The sequence below is a fragment of the Leptodactylus fuscus genome, chromosome 4 (assembly GCF_031893055.1).
Source record: "Leptodactylus fuscus isolate aLepFus1 chromosome 4, aLepFus1.hap2, whole genome shotgun sequence".
NCBI classification, from domain to species: domain Eukaryota; kingdom Metazoa; phylum Chordata; class Amphibia; order Anura; family Leptodactylidae; genus Leptodactylus; species Leptodactylus fuscus.
The window spans coordinates 175300034-175322905 of record NC_134268.1 but is presented as its reverse complement, the minus strand read 5'-3'; the positions used below and the strand labels follow the sequence as shown (position 1 = coordinate 175322905).

The 22872-nt window shown below is 43.1% G+C and overlaps 1 protein-coding gene across 1 annotated transcript in view; it reads right to left on the bottom strand.

The window, feature by feature from the left end:
• Nucleotides 1-21662, bottom strand: part of ANKRD28 (ankyrin repeat domain 28) — a 113259-nt gene extending 91597 nt beyond the window's left edge. The window contains exon 1 of the mRNA XM_075271413.1: nt 21361-21662. Within this exon, the coding sequence (XP_075127514.1) occupies nt 21361-21387 (27 nt within the window). The 5' untranslated portion in view covers nt 21388-21662. The remainder of the gene's footprint in view (nt 1-21360) is intronic.
• Between the last annotated feature and the right edge of the window lie 1210 nt (nt 21663-22872).

The following is a 22872-nucleotide window of genomic DNA, read 5'->3' as shown; positions in this document are numbered from 1 at the left end:
TGTCAAGGAGAGAAGCCAGAAATAGTATCTGGAAATTTTTTTTTTTAAAAAAAAGAAATAAAATAAAAATGAATAAATCAGTGTTCGGTAAAACCTAAAAGTTAATCCAAATGTTAGTGACATTTCATGAAAACGGGCTTGACGTAAACTCTTCATTGACATCTTGACGGGTTATATTCTTCTACGTGATCTCAGAAATAAAAAGGACATGGGGGCTGGAAAATGCTTGAATATCAAGAAAATATTTAAAACAGAACCATGTCAGCACAATATGAAAAAAAAAACAAAAAAACACACAATAAGAGTCAAAGACCGCAAGGAAGAGGATATGTCAAAGCTACAAGCCTAACAGGAAGCATTACTTAAGTAGTCTTCAAGACATCATACAGAAAAGGTCACTTAGGAAGACCACCCTTCAACATCAGTATGACAAAACACGCCATTAGCGTTCTGCTCTAACCCAACATTCCTGGCAAAAAGAAAAAAGCACAAACAGGATTTAAATCACGTAAAGTGACGAGAGCCACAATACAGGACTACGACAGAATATACATAGCCACAAGGAAACTAACCCCTGAACAAAACCGTAACTTTACAGAAAGAAAAATCATATGTATTTATTCGGTATACATACACAATTTTTTTTTTTTTTTATCTGTGTGTAAATTTAAATCTATCTATCTATCTATAGATATAGATATACACACACACACACACACACACACATTATATACCGTACACATATACATTATTTTTATATATATATATATATATATATATATATACACACACACGCACATATACACGCACACGCATACTATCAATGAATAAATAACAGACCAGCAAGAAGGAGTTGTTGGCAGTGAAGGAGGATCTAGTACCCCATTGGGCCATCTCTAGCCTGCCTACAGAGGAGATGCAGCTGGACATAGAGGTATACATGTTTCATAGGTTATACTGCTGCATATTTGTCCACAGGTGTTACAGCTGGGCCTGTAGTTCTTGCACACTTATGGACCCATAAGGCCACAAAACGGTAGCAATTTGACATTCTGTGTGTGGGCAAGCATTATCCTTATGAAAATTGCCAATTGGAAGCCCCATCGTTAGAGGAAATATATGTGGCTGCAGAGTGTCCTGCACTTATTGCTGAGCTGTTAGCGTCCCTCAAATCACTACTAGGGGCATCCGACTGTCTGAGGGTGATAATTCCCTATTAGATATGAGCGAACACTAAAATGTTCGAGGTTCGAAATCCGATTCAAACAGCCGCTCACTGTTCGAACGGGTTCCGAACCCCATTATAGTCTATGGGGGGAATGCTCGTTTCAGGGGTACGCAACAGTCGATCAAATTCTACTTACCAAGTCCATGAGTGAGGGTCGGGCTGGATTCTTCTCCGTGCGCAGCGTCCCCGCGTCCTCTTCCAGCCTTGAATTCACTCTGCTAGGCATCAGGCCTAGGCAGAGCCGACTGCGCAGACATGCGCAGTCGGCTCTGCCCAGGCCCAATGCCTAGCAGAGTGAATGCAGAGCCGGAAGAGGACGCGGGGACGCTGCGCATGGAGAAGACTTCTAAAGGTAAGAGAAGAACCAGCATTGATTGGCAATGTATAGCATTCTGCCAATCAACACTGGTTCTGCATCGAATCTTAACTTCGAACAGCTAGTAGTATTTGATAGAGTACGAGTATTTCGAATACCGTAGTATTCGATCGAACACCTACTCGATCGAGTACTACTCGCTCATCTCTATTCCCTATCACTACCTAAGCAACAAAAGGTAGGACTGAACTGCTTACTATGAGGACTCTAATTAAAAGAGGTTGTCCAGGCAAAATAAGGACAAAAAAAAAAAAAAAAAAAAAAAACACCCACAAACAACAACTCACCTGTTCCAGCAGTTTCTTCTGGGTCTCCTATGGAGATACGCTGAGGCCACTGATTGAGCTCAATGGTCACATGACCACTGAGGCCATTCGGCGGTCTCAGCAGACCAATCAATAGCTTCAGTGGAACTTCAGAAGAGGCGTGTTCAGCAGAAAGACCGGAACACGCCAAGAGGACAATAGAGCATTAGGGACAGGCGAGTATTTTTTTCCCCCTCAATGCCCACGGCATATTTAAAAGTTACAAGATTTGTCAAATTTTGCCTGGAAAACCCTTTTAAACCCAACCATCATAACCTCCCAAATAGAACCTGGATTCATCACTACAGACGATACAGTTCCAGTCTTTAGCAGCTCAGGTTTCTTACTCAAGTCATGACTGTAAATGAAAGTGGCAGTGCCTCGCTGTCAAAAGCAGGACAGAATGGGTGTCAATACTAGAGGTCTCTGCCAAGCACTTAAAAATGGTTTGAGCAGACATGGGGCATCCAATAAAGATGCCACCTGCATTTAGATGGTGGACAAGGAAATAAAGCTGCTTGTGCTTGTCAACAGATCCCCTCTATTGGTGATTGTCTGGGCCATGTGCAGCCAGTCATATGTGCACACGCCTGCACACATACCTTTTAACAGCAATATCATTGAACCAACCATCTTGCTTCTCTCAGTCCAAAAATGCACCCCCTTTTCAGTGTGCCAACCAGGCAAAAAACTCTTTACATACATCATAGAAGCCCCTCTATCAGTCAACGATCACTAACAAACAGGTACACTACCCAGAAGTAGCCTCAGAGAGCCTGTTCATAGACCACAATCAGACCAAAACGAGTGATCCTTTACATATCTGCCAGAGACAAAACTGAACATTGAATTTTGCAGTAATCTGACATTTCTATGAGGGTTTGAATGTTGGGTTTTCCACTTGGGGACCTGAAACCCAATCTGTTTATAAGTGGTTACCTGAAGAACTTAAATTATAAAGGGGTCTGAGGGCCGAATTTCCACCCAAAAAATACAGAGAATAGTCCTACTGGCAGGACTTTTCTCTCCGTATTTTTCAAGCGGAATGGAGGACGGAGTCCCTGAACGGTCACCTGGCACAGATGTGAACAAAACCTAAGACATTGATTTAAAGCTTCGCCTAAAGGCTACGTACGACTTCTCTACTTTTTACCTGCACAATTTTCTATACATTTCTCCTACAGTATATTAGATTAGAAATACTTCATTTGATAACAGATAAGCATCAACATTTACAGCTGAAAATCCAATAGTTGTAGGGATGAAATGCAGGTACGAACCATCCAGGAGGAAGGCTTCATACATTAGTATTATTCTTCTGACACAGATACTTCCTATTGTTCTGAAAAAGGCAGATTTGTATCGGTGCCAGAATAGTTGCTAAAATGAAAATTAAACAATAGCACACGTCTAAAATGTTAGTCTTGGCAAAAAAAAAAGCCGTAAGGGTTGACATCTAATTCTAAATCACAGCTACTGTCTAACCTGAATGACATTATTGAGTACTCAAGTTTTTTGTTTTTTTTTTAACAATATCCTGACACAGAAATAGAAGAGAAAAAAAAAAAAGGGGGGGGGGGGGGGTTTAGTTCTGTCAGCAGTCTACCCAAAAGAGAGCTGGAACCCTTCTACAATACAGTTAGGAGACAGCATGGAGACAAGCAGTTCCTTCTGATCAGACAGCATGGTATAGTGTATCCAACTGGTAAGGGCTTGTTCACATCTGCGGCCCGGCACTCCGTACTTAGGTTTCCGTTTCCTGCCTAAAACACAGGCAGGATACGGAAACCTGCAGGAGTCTCTCTCACCCATTCATTTGAATGGGTGAGAGAGATGTCCGGCCGTGCGCGGCGGTGAGCGTTTTAGGCTCTCCGCCGCGAAATCGGGTTTTATAATCCGGACACAGAGTCGGACATGCAGTACTCTGTGTCCGGATAAAAAAAAATCCGGTTTTGCGACGGAGAGCCTAAAACGCTCACCGCCGCGCACGGCCGGACCCGGTCTATGGTTTCCGTCTTCTGGCATGCAGAAGACAGAAACCATAGAACGGAGACCCCAAACGCAGGTGTGAACCCAGCGTCAACCTCCAATATCCTGACCAAAAATAGCCAAGGCCCAAAGCTTACACAAAACACAGAGGACTCCATTATAGTATCGGCCCAGATGAGTGCCATTAGTGTCCACCATGGGACAGATACAGCCCTGGTATACTTACCATTCACTTCAGGCTTTAGGGACCCTTCAAACACGTAGGTTAGTCCTCAGGGGCAGTCAAGCTGAGTAAGGAGGTTCCTACTACTGCCAGCTAACAACCAGGCACAAAAGTAAGAGGGAAGGGAAACAAAGCTGATCTCCTATAGAAAAGATCTTTTAGCTGTAAAACAGGATAAAACATTACCAAAAAAAAAAAAAAAATTCCTGAAGGAAGCCCTGCACTTTATGTTTTAAAGAAGCACGCCGGCATATATTTTTTTCCCATCAAGCTACAACCTCCATGTTTGCTAAAGAGTTTATGTATAGGTAGAGATAAACTAATAGTGTTATTAAGTTATGTGCTCTCCCCTGGAGCACATACCTCTGTTCCTTAGGTACACACAGTGTAAACATGTGAACCAGAGGTTAAACTACCAACACCCAGGTCTATTTGAATTGGTAATGTCACAGTGGGTATCTACACCAACCCAACTAAACCATCACAGAAATATGGTGACTATATAAAACTTTGCTTTTAATAAATAGGATTGAAACCACAAGACGTCTTAGTGCTCAATAGTGGTCTCCTAGATTAAACGTTAATCATCTAGGTAGGAGTAATTATGAGCCAATGATTCTCTCAAAACTAAAATTTTATATTGTCACCATGTTTCTGTGAAGTATTTGAATTGTAGTATCGGAGGAACAAATATTAGGGCATTGCTTCAGAGGAAGAAATAAAGCTTTTAGTGGGTGTATTACTACCAGTCCACTATACTACGTAGGCTCAATGGCACTGCAGTGCTGCTTACAGATTACAGATAAATCTGGTTTAACACCAGAACTTACCTGCACACTCTAGACACTTTAGGGTGGACAAAACCTGGTCAACCAGGTCGCTACAAAGTCTGGTCTGGTGACAAGCTTTGGTTTTCCATCCATCATGCATTCCACAGCTGGGTACATTCACCTGGCAGTCAGTGAACGGAGGTTACTGCTGTCACTAAATCTGAATGCAACCCCCCCACCCACCAAAAAATAAAAATAAAAAAAAAATTACCTCAGCCAATTTGTGTGAATCAGGCTGTAAAAGCCACCGTGCCTAAAGAACCTCGCTATTAAAGGCTTTCTACATAGTGTAAACAACAAGGCCAACAGGTTACGAGATCGTAAGAGCAACTCCCTGGTAATTATTTTAACCTACTTGGAAGGATCAGGACTGGACAAGTTAAGACATTAAGATATATTTTTAAAGCAATAAAGTAGGGAAAGTTTTAAAAAAGGGGACAACTACTATCAATAGGAAGCAGTGGTCAATACTGTTGTCTTGCAGGACATCTTCACAGTGTTTGTAGGTTCCTCACTTATTTGCATGGATTTTCCTCCTACACTCCAAGGACATACTGATAGAGAACTTAGACTGAAAGCCCTATTGGCTATAGTGACTGCTGGCAATGTCTGTAAAGCACTGCAGAATGTGATGGTGATAAATAATGATATATCCTATTAATATTATAAATGTGAACGTTTGTGAGTTTGGATGTTTGTGTGTTTGGATGTTTGGATGTTTGTTCCTCAATCACGCAAAACCCGCTCGACCGATTTGGCTGAAAGTTTCCACAAACATAGTTAATACACTCGATTGCGCAATAGGCTACTTTTCGTCACAACAGCGCACATACGTTTGTGCCAGGACCCCCACAAAATCCAAACTCACACCACCATCTCTGCAATCTCACACACTTTGGACCATAGCAAGCCACAAAATTCATATTGCCCTCTGGAGCCTAGCCCCTAACCCCACACAATCACATATACATATACTTTACCACTTTGCCCCTCCCCTTAACGATACTCCAGGAGGTTCTCTTTAACGCTCCGGAGCAGCCATGTTTGCCGACCCCCACCGCTCTGACAATCTGCGACACCGCCCACCCATGTCAATACCTCTAGGAAGTCTCATAAATGCAAAAAAAAAAAGTTTTAAAAAAAAAGTAAAAAAAATATAAAAACAAATAAAAAGGATTAAAAATTGAAATCACCCCCTTTCCCTAGAACACATATAAAAGTAGTTAAAAACTGTGAAACACATACATGTTAGGTATCCCCGCGTCCGAAATCGCCCGCTCTACAAATCTATACAAATATTTTTCCTGTTCGGTAAACGCCGTAGCGGGGAAAAATGGTAAAAAGTGCCAAACCGCCGTTTTTTTCACTCTTTTGATTCTGATAAAAATTTGAATAAAAAGTGATCAAAGCAATAACATTTCCCGAAAATGTTAGAATTAAAAAGTACACCCGACCCCGCAAAAAAAGACGCCCTATACATCCCCGTACACGCACGTATAAAAAAGTTACGGCTGTCAGAATATGACGACTTTTCAAAAAAAAATGTTTTAACAGTTTTGGATTTTTTTAAGGGGTCAAAATGTAAATAAAACCATATAAATTTGGTATCCCCGGAATCGTAACGAAACACAGAATACAGGGGACATGTCATTTTGGTTGCACAGTGAACGCCGTAAAACCAAAGCCCCTAAGAAAGTCGCAGAAATGCATTTTTTTGTCAAATCCACCCCATTCTGAATTTTTTCCCTGCTTCCCAGTACATTATATAGAATAATTAATGGTGGCATCATGAAGAAAAATTTGTCCCAAGAAAAATTAAGACCTCATATGACTCTGGGAGCGGAGAAATAAAAAAGTTATGGGGCTTAGAAGGAGGGGAGTCAAAAATGAAAAACCAAAATCAAAAAATGCCATCGACGGGAAGGGGTTAACTTCAAATACCTCTGTCCCAAAGTCACTATGTAAAGTTTCTCACAACACCGTATATATAGCAGCTCTAATACAAAGTAACTTCAACACAAAAGTCTCACGTATTCTCTGAATTACAGCAAAAACAAGATACAAAGTTACATTTCATATCCCATACCTTATACACAGTACGAAAACCTTACCCACACCTGTATATACCCACTTCTACAATCACCGCAGACGAAGTCGCGGGTACCAGCTAGTAATGAATAAATGAACAAGGACAGCTTGTATGGAGCAGCAGCATGCACACTCACAAACTCCTCCACTCCATGGTTGCAGAGAAGACCAAAGAACTCTGAACTCTGGATTATTTTGTTAGGACCCCCAAATGGAAACCTACGGTGATCCGCATAAAACAAAAAAAAACCTGTGGACCCCCATAGACTATAATGGGATCTGAGAGGTTTCCACACACAAAAAATGCAGAGAGAAGTGCTGCTTGCAGGACTTTTCGTTCCACATTTTTCATGCTGAGGGGGAAACGGAATGGCCTGAACGCAGATGTGAACTGGGCCTGTTACCTCCTGGTATATAGCCATATTATAGCATACAAGTAATGCAGTAATCACAGATTTAATACAGAGGACTCATGCAAAATACATGAAAGACTGGTCTTTTGTTCAACTGCATTACACAGTTACTCCATTGCAATGTTTCGAGGGTATAATATGACTAATACAGAGTCATCCCAAGGTCCATAGTGCCTACGGCTCAGTATGCTCAGTACCTTAGTGACACAGCTTCATCTCCTCATAAATATTCATTGTCGCTTCCATCCAATCTAAATATCCTCCTTACGCTTAACATCACCTGTTACAATAATTTGATATTTCTGAAATTACTTTCTTATAAAGTAAAAGGATATAAACCCATGTCATGTCCGCAGACTTTCACCAGCTACATGACTTTAAAGAATACAAATGTGCAGATATGAAAAACATTGCTATTTTAAGGACAGAACGTGCTCCAAATCATAAAAGGAAGTTAAGTTCACGAAAAGGCCAACGCAACCGCCTTCCAAATATAACAATACAAGTGAAGATCTGCAGTGCAAGAAAGTCCATTCCCAAAAGGCGTACATGGTTAATGTAAGCACTTCAGCAATATTTTCTACTGGAAGGCGGTTACACCTCGTTCCAAAATTTTCCACACATCCCAGATTACCCATTAACTAGCCCTGCATCTAATGCTCAACCTTAGTCAATCTAAAAATCAAACTCTGTAAAAAAACAAATTGAAGGCACGTAATGTGGGTGCGGAAAAGTGCGGATTGCAGGACCTCTCTCTTCGCATGTTTCATATGCAAACCACACGGACCCCAGGGGTCTGCGGGTCTCCTTTGGTATCTGCTTTCTATATGCATATTGGTTTCCGTTCGTGGGAACCCAAAACGGACTCCCAAAAAGAAACCCAGATGCAGATGTAAACCAGGCCTTAGGCTACAGCCCCACTGGCCATATCCGCAGCACTAAAACGTGGCGTGAACGCATCACTGTTCTTTCCGTAGCGCTTTCAACAGAACGTTTGCTGAGTTTTATCTCCGTGGACTGTTACAATTATATCTATGGGAAAGTCGCCGGCGTCTCCGTAGATATAATTGACATGCTGCAATTTGCAAAGCTGCAACGGCTTTGCAAATCACAGCGTGTCTGTACTGCGATCTTTTCCGCAAAGTGGGGATGGGATTCGCATGAATCCCATCCACTTTGCAAGCACTGTATAACGCCACGATTTTTCCCGCAGCGTCTCCACTGTGGACTAATCGCGGCATTTACACACAGTGGGACCCTGGCCTCACAGTTTCTTACAGCAGTAGGTGCATGTGTTTCTCACTCATCAGGTTAACCCTTGATCCTCTCCATAGACTTCAATAAACTCCAATATGGTATGCAAGTCTTCAATGAAGACGGTTCTGAGCAATGAACTTGGCAGTTTAGCAGTCAGGACATGAGCTGATAACCGTAGACCAGGGGTAGGGAACGTACGGCTCTCCAGCTGTTGCAAAACTACAACTCCCAGCATGCATACTTGCTCTGCTGTTCTTGGAACTCCCATGGAAGTGAATGGAGCATGTTGGGAGTTGTAGTTTCACAGCAGCTGGAGAGCCGAAGGTTCCCTACCCCTGCCGTAGACAAATGCACTGATATGATATGGATATTCCCATAATACAACAAAGTTGCTCATATTCACCTATTATCTATCCACAACTATTGACTTACAACAAAAGCAAACCGATAGGCTTAAAAAAATCATAAGCCAGTCAATGTAACAAATATGTAGAATAAAAGGCAACATTTCAATCACACAGTATTAACCCCTTTATTTTCCTCCAAGTGCACAATATTGCATAGAAATTATTCGAACTATTAAAAGAAAAATGCTTGGAATACTTTCGATTGTTTACATTCCTTTATCTAAGTCTTTGTTTTCAGTGCCAACAAAATGCCCGCATTGCATAAGTTCAGAGTTTGCTTTGTGATAAGAAAAACTTGAAGTGAGATTTCTTTGCGTCTCCTGTGTGAATGAGTCCAATGTTAAAACAAGAAGGGTGAGGAATAGAAGAAGTTTCACCTGCGAGCCCGATCAACTGAACCGTAGAAAAGAACAATAGAGGAATAGGGTAAAAGATCTCTCCTGGTGGGCAAATACCGCCATTACTTTTCCTTTAGGGAATGAAATCATTAAAAGGTGTTTTTCAGGATAAATTAAAAACTAGGTGATGCTAGTAGTATAAAGTAAAAAATTATATTCACCTAACCCCGGTCCTCTGTTCGGGTGGTAAGTGACCTACTCTCTCCGATGCAGGGACTATCGTGCTGTAAAGGCTGAAGCTCATGTGACTGATACAACCAACCACTGGTAACAGGCGAGGACCTGGTGATGTCATTGGTACAAGTTCATGTGACTGTGGCCATGTAAGTCCGAGCTCTACTGGTCCAGCCAATCCCAGCATAAGAGGGCATTGGTAGGCAAGTATCACTTCTTATTTTACACCCACCCCTTGGTTTCCCCATTTATCCTGGGAAGTCCCTTTCACTACAGAATTCCCTTTACATAGGGGCAAATTTCCAAATATGGAGGTGAATTTACCACAAATAAAACAATGGTTAAAATAAGAAGCTGTATTCCAATGTGGGAAAATACAGAGTAACTGTAGAAAAACCACACCATCAAGACACAGAAATGGTCAATTTCCACATATTCACTTACCTCATATTAGCTTAGCTAGTTACTATGGGCAACTTTACTTCTCCCTTATACTTCTTTAAAATTAAAACAAAATAACTCTAAAATGACTAAAGTTCAAGTCCTTAAGCTCTTAAAGGGGCATTTCTGGTCAGATTTTAAATTTTGCCAAGGCTTAAAATAAACACCATACACTCCCCTCTTCATTTAGCCTACATTTGGGCGCCACAAAACACTATATACTTGGGCGGGTTATCCGTAGACCAGGGCTCAGAAATCTTCGGCTGTCCAGCTGTTGCAAAACTACAACTCCCAGCATGCATACTTGCTCTGCTGTTCTTGGAACTCCCATGGAAGTGAATGGAGCTTGTTGGGAGTTGTAGTTTGACAGCAGCTGGAATGCTGAATGTTGTAGAGAGTCTCCCCGACCTGTGGCCTACCATGGCCAATGAGTGGTTGAGCAAACGGGACACCACCATTCAAGAAGTTGCACAATTCCAGAATCCCGAGTACCCTACAGGATTGGTCCTGGATACTGTTCAGCAATATTTGCCTGGGCTATGCGGCCCTATATATCTGCCTGCTCTATACCCAACTGGACATTAATATTTATCCGATGCCATTCTGTATTGTAGGCGTATTAAACTATAGCTGAAAATAAACTTCAGATTCCCTTTAATTTACATTACTTTGTTCTCTTTGCAGATCTTTTTATCAAATACTCTAGAAGGACGAAGGAGCTTTTAAATGGAAGGAAAATGAATAGATTTTTACATTCTGGGATACAGATGTCCACATTCCATATTCAGGAAGACAGTAGTTTAAGAACTATTCGCCCAGATTCCCACAGTAAATCTATTTTTGTAAACTTGTGAAGATCAGGCAGTCTGTTGTGTAACATAAGGCTCCGCAACACCACTTTCATGTTTTTAAAGAAAACTTAGAAGGGATTTCCAATGAGTAAAATCGCTCAAAAAGAAAGAAAAAAAAAAAAAAAACTCACTTCTCCCATCCCCTGTTGCACCATTCCTGACAACAGGCTTTTGTCTGTCAAAAAAACAAAAAAAAACAAAAATATACCTGGAGAGTTGGAAATTTGGCCAATAAAAATTATTTGGCATGATTAAACGAATTTATTCAATCATTTGTCAATTTGTACAGACTCAGAACAACTTTTCCTAAACTATCCTCCGATCAAAGAATTTAGTTAACTTCAACTATCCCGGATGCTCCGGAGTACTCCCAGCTAGAGATGAGCGAGTAGTATTCGAAACGGCAAGTTCAAATAGCATGCACCTATAGGAATGAATGGAAGCAGCCGGCACGCAGGGGGTTAAGCGGCAGGACGCCAGCTCCATTCATTGCTATGGGTGCGTGCTATTCGAAACTGCCGTTTCAAATACTACTCGCTCATCTCTACTCCCAGCACGTTCCAGTCCTTTTGCTGAACAGGTCTCTTCCAAAGTTCCGCTGATTGTCCTCAGTCATGTGACTGCTGAGGCCAATCAGTGAATGGCACGCAATGTCACTACCTAGAGATCACAGGTCGCTTCCTGAGGCCACTGATTGGCTTTAGTGGTCACATGACCAATCAGTGAATTCAGCTGAACTCTGGAAGAAAACCGAGAGAAACCGCCAGAGCAGAAAAACCAGGATGCGCCGGGAGGACAACAGAGCATAGGGGACAGGAGTGTATGCAACTCCCCCGCCTCCTGATTTCAAAGTTAAAGGGGTTGTCCAATTTTGCCTGGACAACCCCTTTAAGTTGATGGTGGGATTAAAGGAATGATCCCACTACTGAACAACCGGCCATAAAACAGAAGATTCCTGTCCAATGTGTATGGCTAGCCTAAATCTCAGCAGCAGAAACCAGAAGTACAGTCTCACCAAAAAGACTGTGGACCACTAAATTACTGCCAACAATAACTGGCTAAATATTTCCTTTCATTGTCCTCCCGTTTTATTTCTAGAATCTTAGGAACGTAATTTTTAATTGTGGGTTTATTTGTCATTTCTGGGAAGCAATCATAGTGTGGCGAACATGTGTGTCCCATATGGCCTTTATTAAAGTGGAACAACTGAAACAGCTGGAGCCACCCAATAAGTGAAAAAGCTGTATACGATATTTGGAAGACCTAGAGGTGATATTTTCACATCAAGTTCTACTTACTGCACAACTTAAAGGGCTGCTCATCTCAGCAAATTGCTGTTGATATGGAAAAAAACTGTCCACAACTTCTGAAAATAGGCAAGCAGCACTGTTCTAAATTCTTTATGTACCACAGAAGGAAAGGGGGGCTACAGAGACAACAAAGCACATTAAATAGGTTACAATATGTTCAATTAGGCTGGGAGAGGTAAAAAAAAAAAAAAAAAACTCCACTACCGGTCCCCAGTGCTCCGATATTTCAGCACAGCTGTCTGTTTGCAGTGAAGTTCCTCATCGGCCGTAACCGCTTACTCCAATGGAAGGGATCCTGGGGCAGTCAGAGGTAGTGACCTTCCTTAAAGAGGGTTTTCCCATCTCAGTGTCTCAGCAGTGTCTGCTTCTCACTTCCTGTATTTCTTCCCCCCTCTCCTCCCTCTTGCAGAATACTTCTGCAAGTCAGATAATATGCAAATACTTGTACAGAATGGACTCAATGTTATCTATGTGTTTACATAGAGAGAACAAACTCAGCTATATCTGAGCAATTGTCCTGCTGACAAGAGCACCAAGCAAGTGACGTCACTTGGCCTATAGGTTCATGGTGATGATGCAATTTTTCAAGATGGAAATAACACTTTAAAGGGGTTGTGCCATTACAGAAAGAATAGGGAATAAAGTGGCTTATTGCTGGGGGTCCGATGAGCAATTAGCAAAACAAGGGACAAAGTCACCCTACACTCTCCCTGTGAAGGAAGCTCCTATGCACTTACGTGATCAGCACTCCATTCACTACTGTGGGGCTACCAGGGCTGCAATCCCATAGAAGTGAATTAAGTGCTGAAGATCTGTAAAGTAACCCTCTATGAATCGGGAATAATCTCTTAATCTGGGACTACCACTTTAAAATAAGTCTCAAATGCTGCAAATGAAGCACTGTATCAAAGAGACAACCTCTACGACTTACCTTCCAGTTGTCACTTTTGCAAAAGTGACTGCCTCAACTAAACAGAAATTTAACGAAATTGCTGAGTAAAGAAAATATAAACAGGCGCTACAACAAAATAAAAATCATGCCAATAATTGTGTAAAACAGATGCTGTCTACTGATGTAACTTCTGATTTACTAACATATGGCTTTCATATTAGAGTAGAAATCCTCTGAAATATAAAAGGGTTATGCCACAAATTATTTATCCACATAGGAGAGGATGAACCACTCATTGGTGGAAACACTGAAACCTCCCAGGTCCTGAGAAGGGTGGAGGGTTTACCCCCACAATAAATGCAGAGACCCTTCAGCTGCATGTATTTGTTATGGGAGTGGTAGACATCGGTAACGTATTGCACTCTACTAGCTCCAGTGCTCCCAAATGAAGCTGTCCACAGCAGCTTAATTCATAGTGGGGGTGTAAATCCTCACCCCATTCTCAGGATCTATGGAAGCGTCAGTGGTCAGAACTCCAATCAGTATGGACAGAGGATAAATCATTTTTATGGCAAAAACTTTTAAAGAGTTCTCAGTAATATTGACGATTGTTTACGGAAATGGGAAAATGGATCATTACCTGACAAATCAGAAAGTGTGGCTAAATAGGCATTCTTGATTAATAATGTAATTTAGAAAGTAGGAGGGGGAAGGGTGTTCAGATTAGTGTAGGGTTTGATGGTTATCCCAGAGAACCCCTTTAAATGGAGTCTGTCTTTCTGCCTCTTGTACGCGCCTTAAAAATTATTTCAGAATAACTTGAAGTCCGCTAGAATCCATACAGCATCCAAATGGAAGATGCTGAACCTCTTAGTTTCAGAGGTCATCAAGCGTAATAATACAATCATGCTGTTTGAGAAGATTCCTGCTAAGCCAGCACATTTTGTTAAAGTTCTTAGATTAATATACGGGTGTCAAACACAAGGCCCACAGCTGCAATGAAGCGACCTGAGGTGATAGCTACCTACTGAATTATTGTAATAGATCGTGGCCACTAGTTTACTTACCTATCCTGGTTTCTGTCCAGGCCAGCCTTCATTTCCGTCTCTAGGTGGTGCTGCATGCTATGTCACAAAACTGAAGAACACAGGACGATATGTCCCAGCGTTCTCCACTGTCGGATATAGCGCGCCCCTGTGTTGGCAGCAGAGGCTGACCTGAAAACGGATGTGGATAGGCAAGTAAATCATCAACTGATGGTCATATCTTGAATGGGGCATAAAAAGGGGGTCATACTGCCGGGGACAAAAAGTCTGGAAGGTCCCCACTACTCTACATCTGGGGAATGCTGTGGACCTTCCAGCTAAAGACAGAACAAACCGCTGTAGGGCACAGCAAACCCCTTCATTACACTGTCTCCAGGTTAAGGGGTTTAGCTCAGGGATCGTCGCCTCCTCAGATAGACAAGCAACTTGGACACAGTAAAGAAAGTTGAGTCCGGCCAAGTGTGGTGAAACTGCCGGCAACCAGCTTTATTAGAACTTTTCCAGCAAATCAAAACAATAACAATACAAAAATAAAATCCGAGCCGTCCAGCCACCACCTACAACACCAGTGAAAGCTGGGCCTACTACACAGCACCCAGGGCACAATATACAGCAGTTTTATCTCGCAAGCAGCTTCCCAGGAGCAGAGAGCCATATTTCAGGATACCAGGAATTAACCTCACACATCCCAAAACCTGGAGTGGCTGAATGGAGTAGAGACACCCAATCCCCCATTCTCCAGCCAGACCATTTACCAGGGTTTTGGTAAAACCCTCCAACAAGGACCAAAGCTTTTCTTAGCTGCATCTAGATTAGATAGAAACTGGGAGGAATGTACACTCCTACCACTTTGCCCCTGAACACCAGGTATAGGGCATTTCATACTTGCCTTCTCTTCCAGCAAAGCGCTGATGTGGCTCGGCTGTGGACTACTCTTAATGTGCTTCTGACCAGTTTCCCACTCTATAGTATCGCTTCCGACACCATATTGCAGGTCACATTGTAGGCAGCAGGACAACAGAAGAGGTGCAAAGTCGGGCGGCATCAGCACTTTGCAGAAAGAAGAGGAGAGTATGACATTCGACAGAAGTGTGTGGCATGGACTTTATGGGATGTAATCTGGGGTAGGTAGGGAGAATTATTACCTGTGGGAGTCACCAATATGACATTTTGCCTATGTACTGGGGACACTGGCACCATTACGTTATCAGCAGCCTTACGGTGGCTTTCAATGGACTATGAATGTAACTACACATAACTGGCATAGAGACGTTTATACAGCCAAATTAAGCCTTGGAAGACAACCATAAAGCTAATGTAGCCCTAGGTGAAAAGGAGTTTGACACCCCTTGATCAATATGTTAAACATCCTAGGCTTGTCATATTGTCTACAATTATAACCCCTAGGTGCGGTGATCATGCTTTTGGACCCCCGCCTTTCAGGTGTAGGACCATACCAGAAGAGACAGTGCTATTTTTATAGCCCTCAAAGCTTCTTTCTAAGATTTTAATGCTATAGCTAGCACTTTTAGCCTGCCTGAGATAGGCGACCTATAGACCTCATCATTTTATGCTCTGATTGTCTCTCTTCTTACACCCTTTGTCATCCTGTTCACTGCTGTACTGTATACCATATACCTCATGTGCTTTTGTCATTCTATAAATACATTTAAAACTATACAATTTTCATCTTAGATACTGGTGGGGTCATTGCTGGAAAAAAGCCACCAACATCTGGCTGATGTCGGGTCTATCACTAAGACTAGAGTAAAGTGGCAGCAGCAGCACTGGCTGTTTCTGGTCAACTATGCTAAGTCACTGAAATTGGAACCCAAAAACATGAAATAGGTATGTGAATATGGCCTGAACTCTGATCAGGAAACGGTTTATATGTCGGCCATATTTCTCACACTGAACTGGGCTTTGTTAATGGAACTAACTGCATAATATTGAGTTGGAATGAGCTTCTGAACGGCTGGATCTCTACAATACTGAACTCACAGCTTTATACAAGTTTCAGATTCTGGACTGATCCAGCCATTTGGCAGCTCAATGCACCATAACTCACTATGACAACGTTATTCCCAATCACACTGATGAGGTAATAGGTTCCAGACCAATAATACCACCTTAACTGGATTTTTTTTCTCTTTCTCCACTCCAGAGCAATTGGTACAGTTAGTTTTGTTGCCTAGTATACTGCTTAGGCTCTGTACAGTCAGGTGGTCAGAATTCAGAATCACACCTCCTTGCATGCTCCTGCCTGACACTGCCCACTTTAGAGTGCAGCGCCTAAATAGGATATGAGGCACCCAAATTAAAAGCAACAATTACTCAGGAACGGTGGGGGAACTAAAGAAAAAAAAATCCAACTGAATCAGTGTAGCAGCATGTATGAACAGATGCTAAGAACTGAAGTTGGGGGGGGTTTGAAGTGTGAAAGGTCCTCTTTAAAATCTAGCACAAAAAAACCCAAAACACGCTAGAAGTAATGTAAGGGCCAAGCACACAGAGGAAAATGGTGAGGAATTTCAATGCTGAAGAAAAAAAAAGCTTCCCATTGACTTCAATGAGTTCCTTTAAGCAGAAAAAGGAACACATTAAAGTCAATGGGAAGCTTTTTTTTGAGCGCTGAAATTCCACACCAAATTCCTCACCATTTTCCTCCGTGTGAATTAACCCTAAGACTCCCGCCTGCCGAAAGTGTGACACGTCCACTTTAACGTATTAGCATATACATGACACCGTTTAATGCGATTTTCATTAAAACATGTTTAGGGGAAAAAATAAATAAAAAGACACGTAACATTTTCATGTCAATGACTATATCATCAAGGTGGACTGACTGAGGCTTGTATAGGAAAACAGTAAAGATCAAAGATCATATTCTAAGGCCTTTGCTAAACAACTTATGGCACACCTTTATACTTGGCAAGACGTTAAGTTACATAAGCACACAGTCAGGAATGCTGGATAGCAATTGTACTCCATAATTGTCAATGGAAGCTGAAACAGTCACACAACAGTGCTGAGATGGTGTCACTGACTGCAGAGTCACTGGGAGAACAAGTAATCTGAGTGACTTCAATCACAAGAAAGCTACACCATGCTAATAGACTTTTGCATTGATCGCAGGTGGCCATACAGCCTTGGTGCAGAATGTACAGAGCAAAGTGAAATGTAAATGTAGGAATATAAGACTAGCAAGAAACCAGCAATGCATTATAGGAAAAGCCTAGACACAAAGCAGACCAATGCTACCACTAGAGAAAACCAGATGTCAGGGAAGCCAAAAAAAAAAAACCAATGTAAGGTTCATAGAGCAGGTTTGTAAATAATGGAGGTGAATGTGAGGGATTGGCATGGAGCTCATGTGTACATTCAGGTGACTGAACACAGTGGAAATGCACCTGTCACACCACAGGCATGAACCCAAACAACAACAAGAGCAAACAGGTAATACATGAATTATGCAGAATCCTGAACCAAATCATCTGCCTCAACATTGCTGAATGGTCACAAAATCCAGCATGTAAGAAGAATATTCTGCCGTACATAAAAGTACATTGACGTCAACATGTATTCTTACAGATTCAGCGCAACACTTAAGACTTGTCTAATTCTGTCCCTCTCACTTTGGCCTAAAATAAACGTGAGATTGTGTCACTTGTCATCTGAGGCTTTGCCAACACTGGCAGCGGATACAATCCCCACTATATACACTCACACGGACAGCAGGTATAGATCCGAAAGCAACAAGCAAGATAAATGATGTATAGGCACATGTTCAGACAGAAGACTTAAAGGTGCAGGTTTTTCCTTGCAAATCTGTAGCAGCTTATAATATATTATGGGTGGATAGTGTATTCAACAGAAAAATTCTGCATGGAAATCGGAGCATGCCACGGATTGTCAAAGCATGCTGGAGATCATTGTCCATTCCACTCTTTACAAAACATTGTACAATCTGTGGCAAATGCTACAATGCACACAACCATTACTACAATAGGCTCTACTTCAGTCTGTTTGGCTAAGGCACAAACTTCTTGACCTGGAGACCACTGTCTGCCAACCCAAACTCTCCACAGACGCACAGACTGAACACACATATGGAAAAATGGTCTGTGGTCGATGAAACATGGATGATTTTACATAGATATCTGAATAAAACCAGGATAAAGTAACATTCAGCGTTCAGCAGGTACCCTATTACAGACCAGAAATAGGACCAGCACCCCTGACCTTTCTATTTTAGTAAATTCAACATAAAATTATTGAGCATCTTTTGCTCTAACGCTGTGAGATTGCCTCATTTTTTGTTATTGGGTAGGACTGTTCAGAGAACATTTTTGTCTTATACTTTTTATCCTATGTCATTTTGGCAGAAAACAGGCCCTAAAGTTCTCCCCAGCACCTACCAACTGGAGGCTGTCCATTTGTATTTCTAGTGGATGAAGCCGCTGCAGAAAGGTTTTATACCACCTAGAACAGTGATGCTGGTGTCAAAAGCAGAGCTGAAATTCTCAAGTTTCATATGCTACCAAAATCACAGTACAGGCTTCAGCTAGTTAAAAAACACAGTTGAGAACGTGAACCTTGGTATGGATCAATTCATATGTTTTTAAATGAACTTTTTTTTTGTGGCTAGAACTGTGATCTTGGTAGCATATAGATGCTGAACCTCTGCTCAGTTTTCATATGACCCCAGAACCACTGCTCTAGATAGTATAAAACCAGAGATACAGCCATTTCAAGCCCCCTCCCCACAGCAACAGCTACATGTGTACACATCAAATACCACTGCACAAGACAGACTCTCCTGGTAAGGCTTATATAGAGCATGGCTATGGAGAACGGTTTTCTACTAAAAGGAATGAAATACATTAAAGAGGACCTTTCACCTCCTGGGGCACATGCTATGTAACACACTATAAAGACGACATACACGTTCTGTGCCCCAGGTGAAGAGCTTTCGGTGCCAGTACCGTACCTCTTCACCGTCAGAAGGAACGCCCTCCCTCACAGTAGCGTCTGACTGTCAAACGCCCTTCTGACAGTGAAGAGTTACAGTACTGGTGCGGATAGCTCTTCACTGGGGGCACAGAATATGAAACCCAACAGTTGAGTGAATTCAGTGAACTATCAGCTTTCTAGCGGTATATACAACCACATGTGCGTCGGGAGGAGAAAGATTCTCTAAGACAACATGCATAAACATACATAATTGCAGATAATATACAGTCCCACACGCAGCCATTGTTTTACAAATCAGTGTCTGGGCCATAGACACTTTCCAGAACTATATGGAACAGGTTCTATTCCATATTTGCAGCACAGACTCACCCATATCAGTGCAAGAGAGCACACAAATATTTTTGTGACTACAGATGACATACTGAAGCAAAGCAAATGGGACATGATTTTGCAGACCTTTGTAAGAATGTAGCCATGTAAATTACAAAAACGTTACCTAAATAAAAACAAAAAATAGCACTAACACTTTTAGAACAGGGCACTATTGTTCCCCTTGACATGGAATATGCCCCTACGCCGCCTGACATTGGAAAGCTGAGTTTGAACCCCAAGACATTCACATTAGTGGGCAACAACAAGCTTCCATGGGTCAGGTGGAGGTGGGTTACGGATCAGGTGGAGATTAGCCTAGTACTGACCGTATGGTGTGTGCTCACTCTCCGTGTACAAGAACCACCAACCCGTAACACCCAGTTGTCAAGTTATGGACAAATTTCTAGGAGGAATAACTTAGGAACAGTATGACTGGCATTAGATTCACACTTGCACATGGTCAGACGCCAGCTTCCAAACCAACTGGTTTGTGTCCACCTTCCATAGAACTCAATGTTAAACAAAAACAGATTCCGTTATCCTTTTGGTATTTTTTTGGATAGAAAAAAAAAAAAAGTTCTGCAAGTCCTATTTTATTCTGTTATCAAAAGAGTAAATATTAGACAGAAATGCTCAAAACGCTCACCTGTGGATGGTTTTTACAACTCACTGAAATCAATGGGATTTAAAAGGACCTGTTCAATAACAGTTTGAGGATTTAGAGACTGTTTCAAAAACTGATTTTGAATAAACAGCAAACGCAGATGTGAGCCCTGCCTTACAGTTCTAAAATGCTCGACAACTATTTTATAGGCTTGACAAGGATTTACTAATCTAGACATGTCAGCGAAGGTGACAGATCCTCTTTAACAATACAGGAGCACATGGTATTGTCTGTAGGCTTTAGGCCCAAACCTCCCCAGAGGGTAGGAATAAAAAGTTTCATAAACATCAGAGAAAACTCCTCTCCATCAGCCTTGTATTTACAGTGAATGTCACCCATGACACGTTAGGGTACTTGATTTTAAGAAACTGGTGCTCAAAAAGCCGCACCCCTGTGAACAGTGACAATGCCACCTAACCGGTACACATCTTATACCCATTAAATCCACATTATAACAGGTATGATCAGGAACAGCAGAAGGTTTCTCTGAGTCCACCACATGCAAAACACTATATCCTCTACATGTATGGAGAAAATGGGTGCCCCGTGGTGGAGCGGTGTAATCTTCTGCCAGGCTACCTGGGCAGCACCTGTCGCTAAACTATTAGATCCCGCCGGGTGGCAGTAATGAAGCCAAGACGCTGCCCACACTATTCTCCCATTTCCTATAGCGCCAACCAGTAACTTGTGCAATGATAGAAGTGTAAGAGCGGTGACATTTATTAGAAGAGATTCAGTGCACACCTGTTGTATCCATGCCACCCATCAGCACGTACTGCAGCAGCCGCCATATGCCAATGCATGATGTGGCGACGATTATATACAGTACCCAAAACAATAAAAGCGGTGGCGCCATAGGATACACCAGTATGGATGCCCAACCTTACTGAGTGCACCCTATAACAGCAGCACCGCACCCCACCATGTGCCCCATTACCCACAACCCTCCTAGGAGAAGAGATGGCAATAAGGAAGACTGGAAAAAAAAGAACCGCATGTCATTACCGCACTGGCCTGGCACATGCCGCCTCCCAGTGCACTCTGCCTAGCACAATATCACAGGTCACACATGGGCACTACATGGCAGGCACACGGCAGCGGGTAACCTGGGCCGCCTCTCACCTGCTCCCGCAGCTTCAGGAACACCATGGTGCGCAGAGCGTTGCTGGGTGTCAGGCTTCCTCCTCCCCCAGCATGCAGCTCCTCCAGCCTCGGGGGAGGGAGTCGGAGGTGACCGTGTCCGGCCTATACCAGCGGGTCACACTCCGCACCGGGCGAGCGATGGAGGGTGGCCGGAGCGGGGGATACACTCCTCCTCCTACTCCTGCTCGTTGTGCCGTCTCCTTCCTTGAAATTCAGCCACACAGCGCAGCTCCCCGGACACCTCCTTCCACAGCGTAACCGCCAAACCCCGGGCGAACACAACGCTGATTGGCTGCAGGGAAAGGGCGGAGTTTGCGGCCGTCATACGTCATTGCGACAAGACATTTTCAGAGGAAGCTGTTTGCGCGCTAATCCCCGCTTGGTGGCGCCCGCTGGGCCGCGTCCGCTTGGTGTGGACTCTCTGCTTGTCCTTGCAGTCTCTTTTATTTATAATGTTGTATGGAAGGAGGGGGAGGCAATGAACGGTCCTTACCCGACGTAACGGGTAGGCGACAGTGGGCGGAGAACGTGGGGGCAACCGATAAATGACGTCGCTGATGATGGCAGGGTTAGTGGGCGGGGCGCTACAGGTGAGCGCGGTCTTCCAGGTAATATGGCTGTCTATCGCTAATGAGATGGCAGCAGGTAGAGGCTGAGGTAGTATGGCTGCTCTTATTGTATTTAGGTCAGAGGGTGTGTGAGGCATTGCTATATCCTGTGACTACGAGCTGTGGTATTGTGTGTGCAGGGCTAATAATATATAATAATATACACAGCCTGCTAGGGACAGTGAGACGTGAACCCCCGGGCTGCAACCGAGCGCTGCTTCAAGGGCTTGTCTGCACCAGCTGCTGCTGCTGTGGGAGGCCTGGGATTGCCTTAGCAACCGGATCATTGACTGATGCTGCATCTCCCCGCTGTCTGCAATACTGGGCCAGAGAGATATCGCCTAGTAACAGCCCCTTATAGGAGTAGGGATGTCATAGAGGGGGGGCCGCTCTTATAGGAGTAGGGATGTCATAGAGGGGGGGCCGCTCTTATAGGAGTAGGGATGTCATAGAGGGGAGTCCGCTCTTATAGGAGTAGGGATGTCATAGAGGGGGGGCTCTTATAGGAGTAGGGATGTCATAGAGGGGGGGCCGCTCTTATAGGAGTAGGGATGTCATAGAGGGGGGGGGGTGCTCTTATAGGAGTAGGGATGTCATAGAGGGGGGGTGCTCTTATAGGAGTAGGGATGTCATAGAGGGGGGGCCGCTCTTATAGGAGTAGGGATGTCATAGAGGGGGGGCCGCTCTTATAGGAGTAGGGATGTCATAGAGGGAGGGGGCCGCTCTTATAGGAGTAGGGATGTCATAGAGGGGGGCCGCTCTTATAGGAGTAGGGATGTCATAGAGGGGGGGCCGCTCTTATAGGAGTAGGGATGTCATAGAGGGGGGGCCGCTCTTATAGGACTAGGGATGGCATAGAGGGGGGGCCGCTCTTATAGGAGTA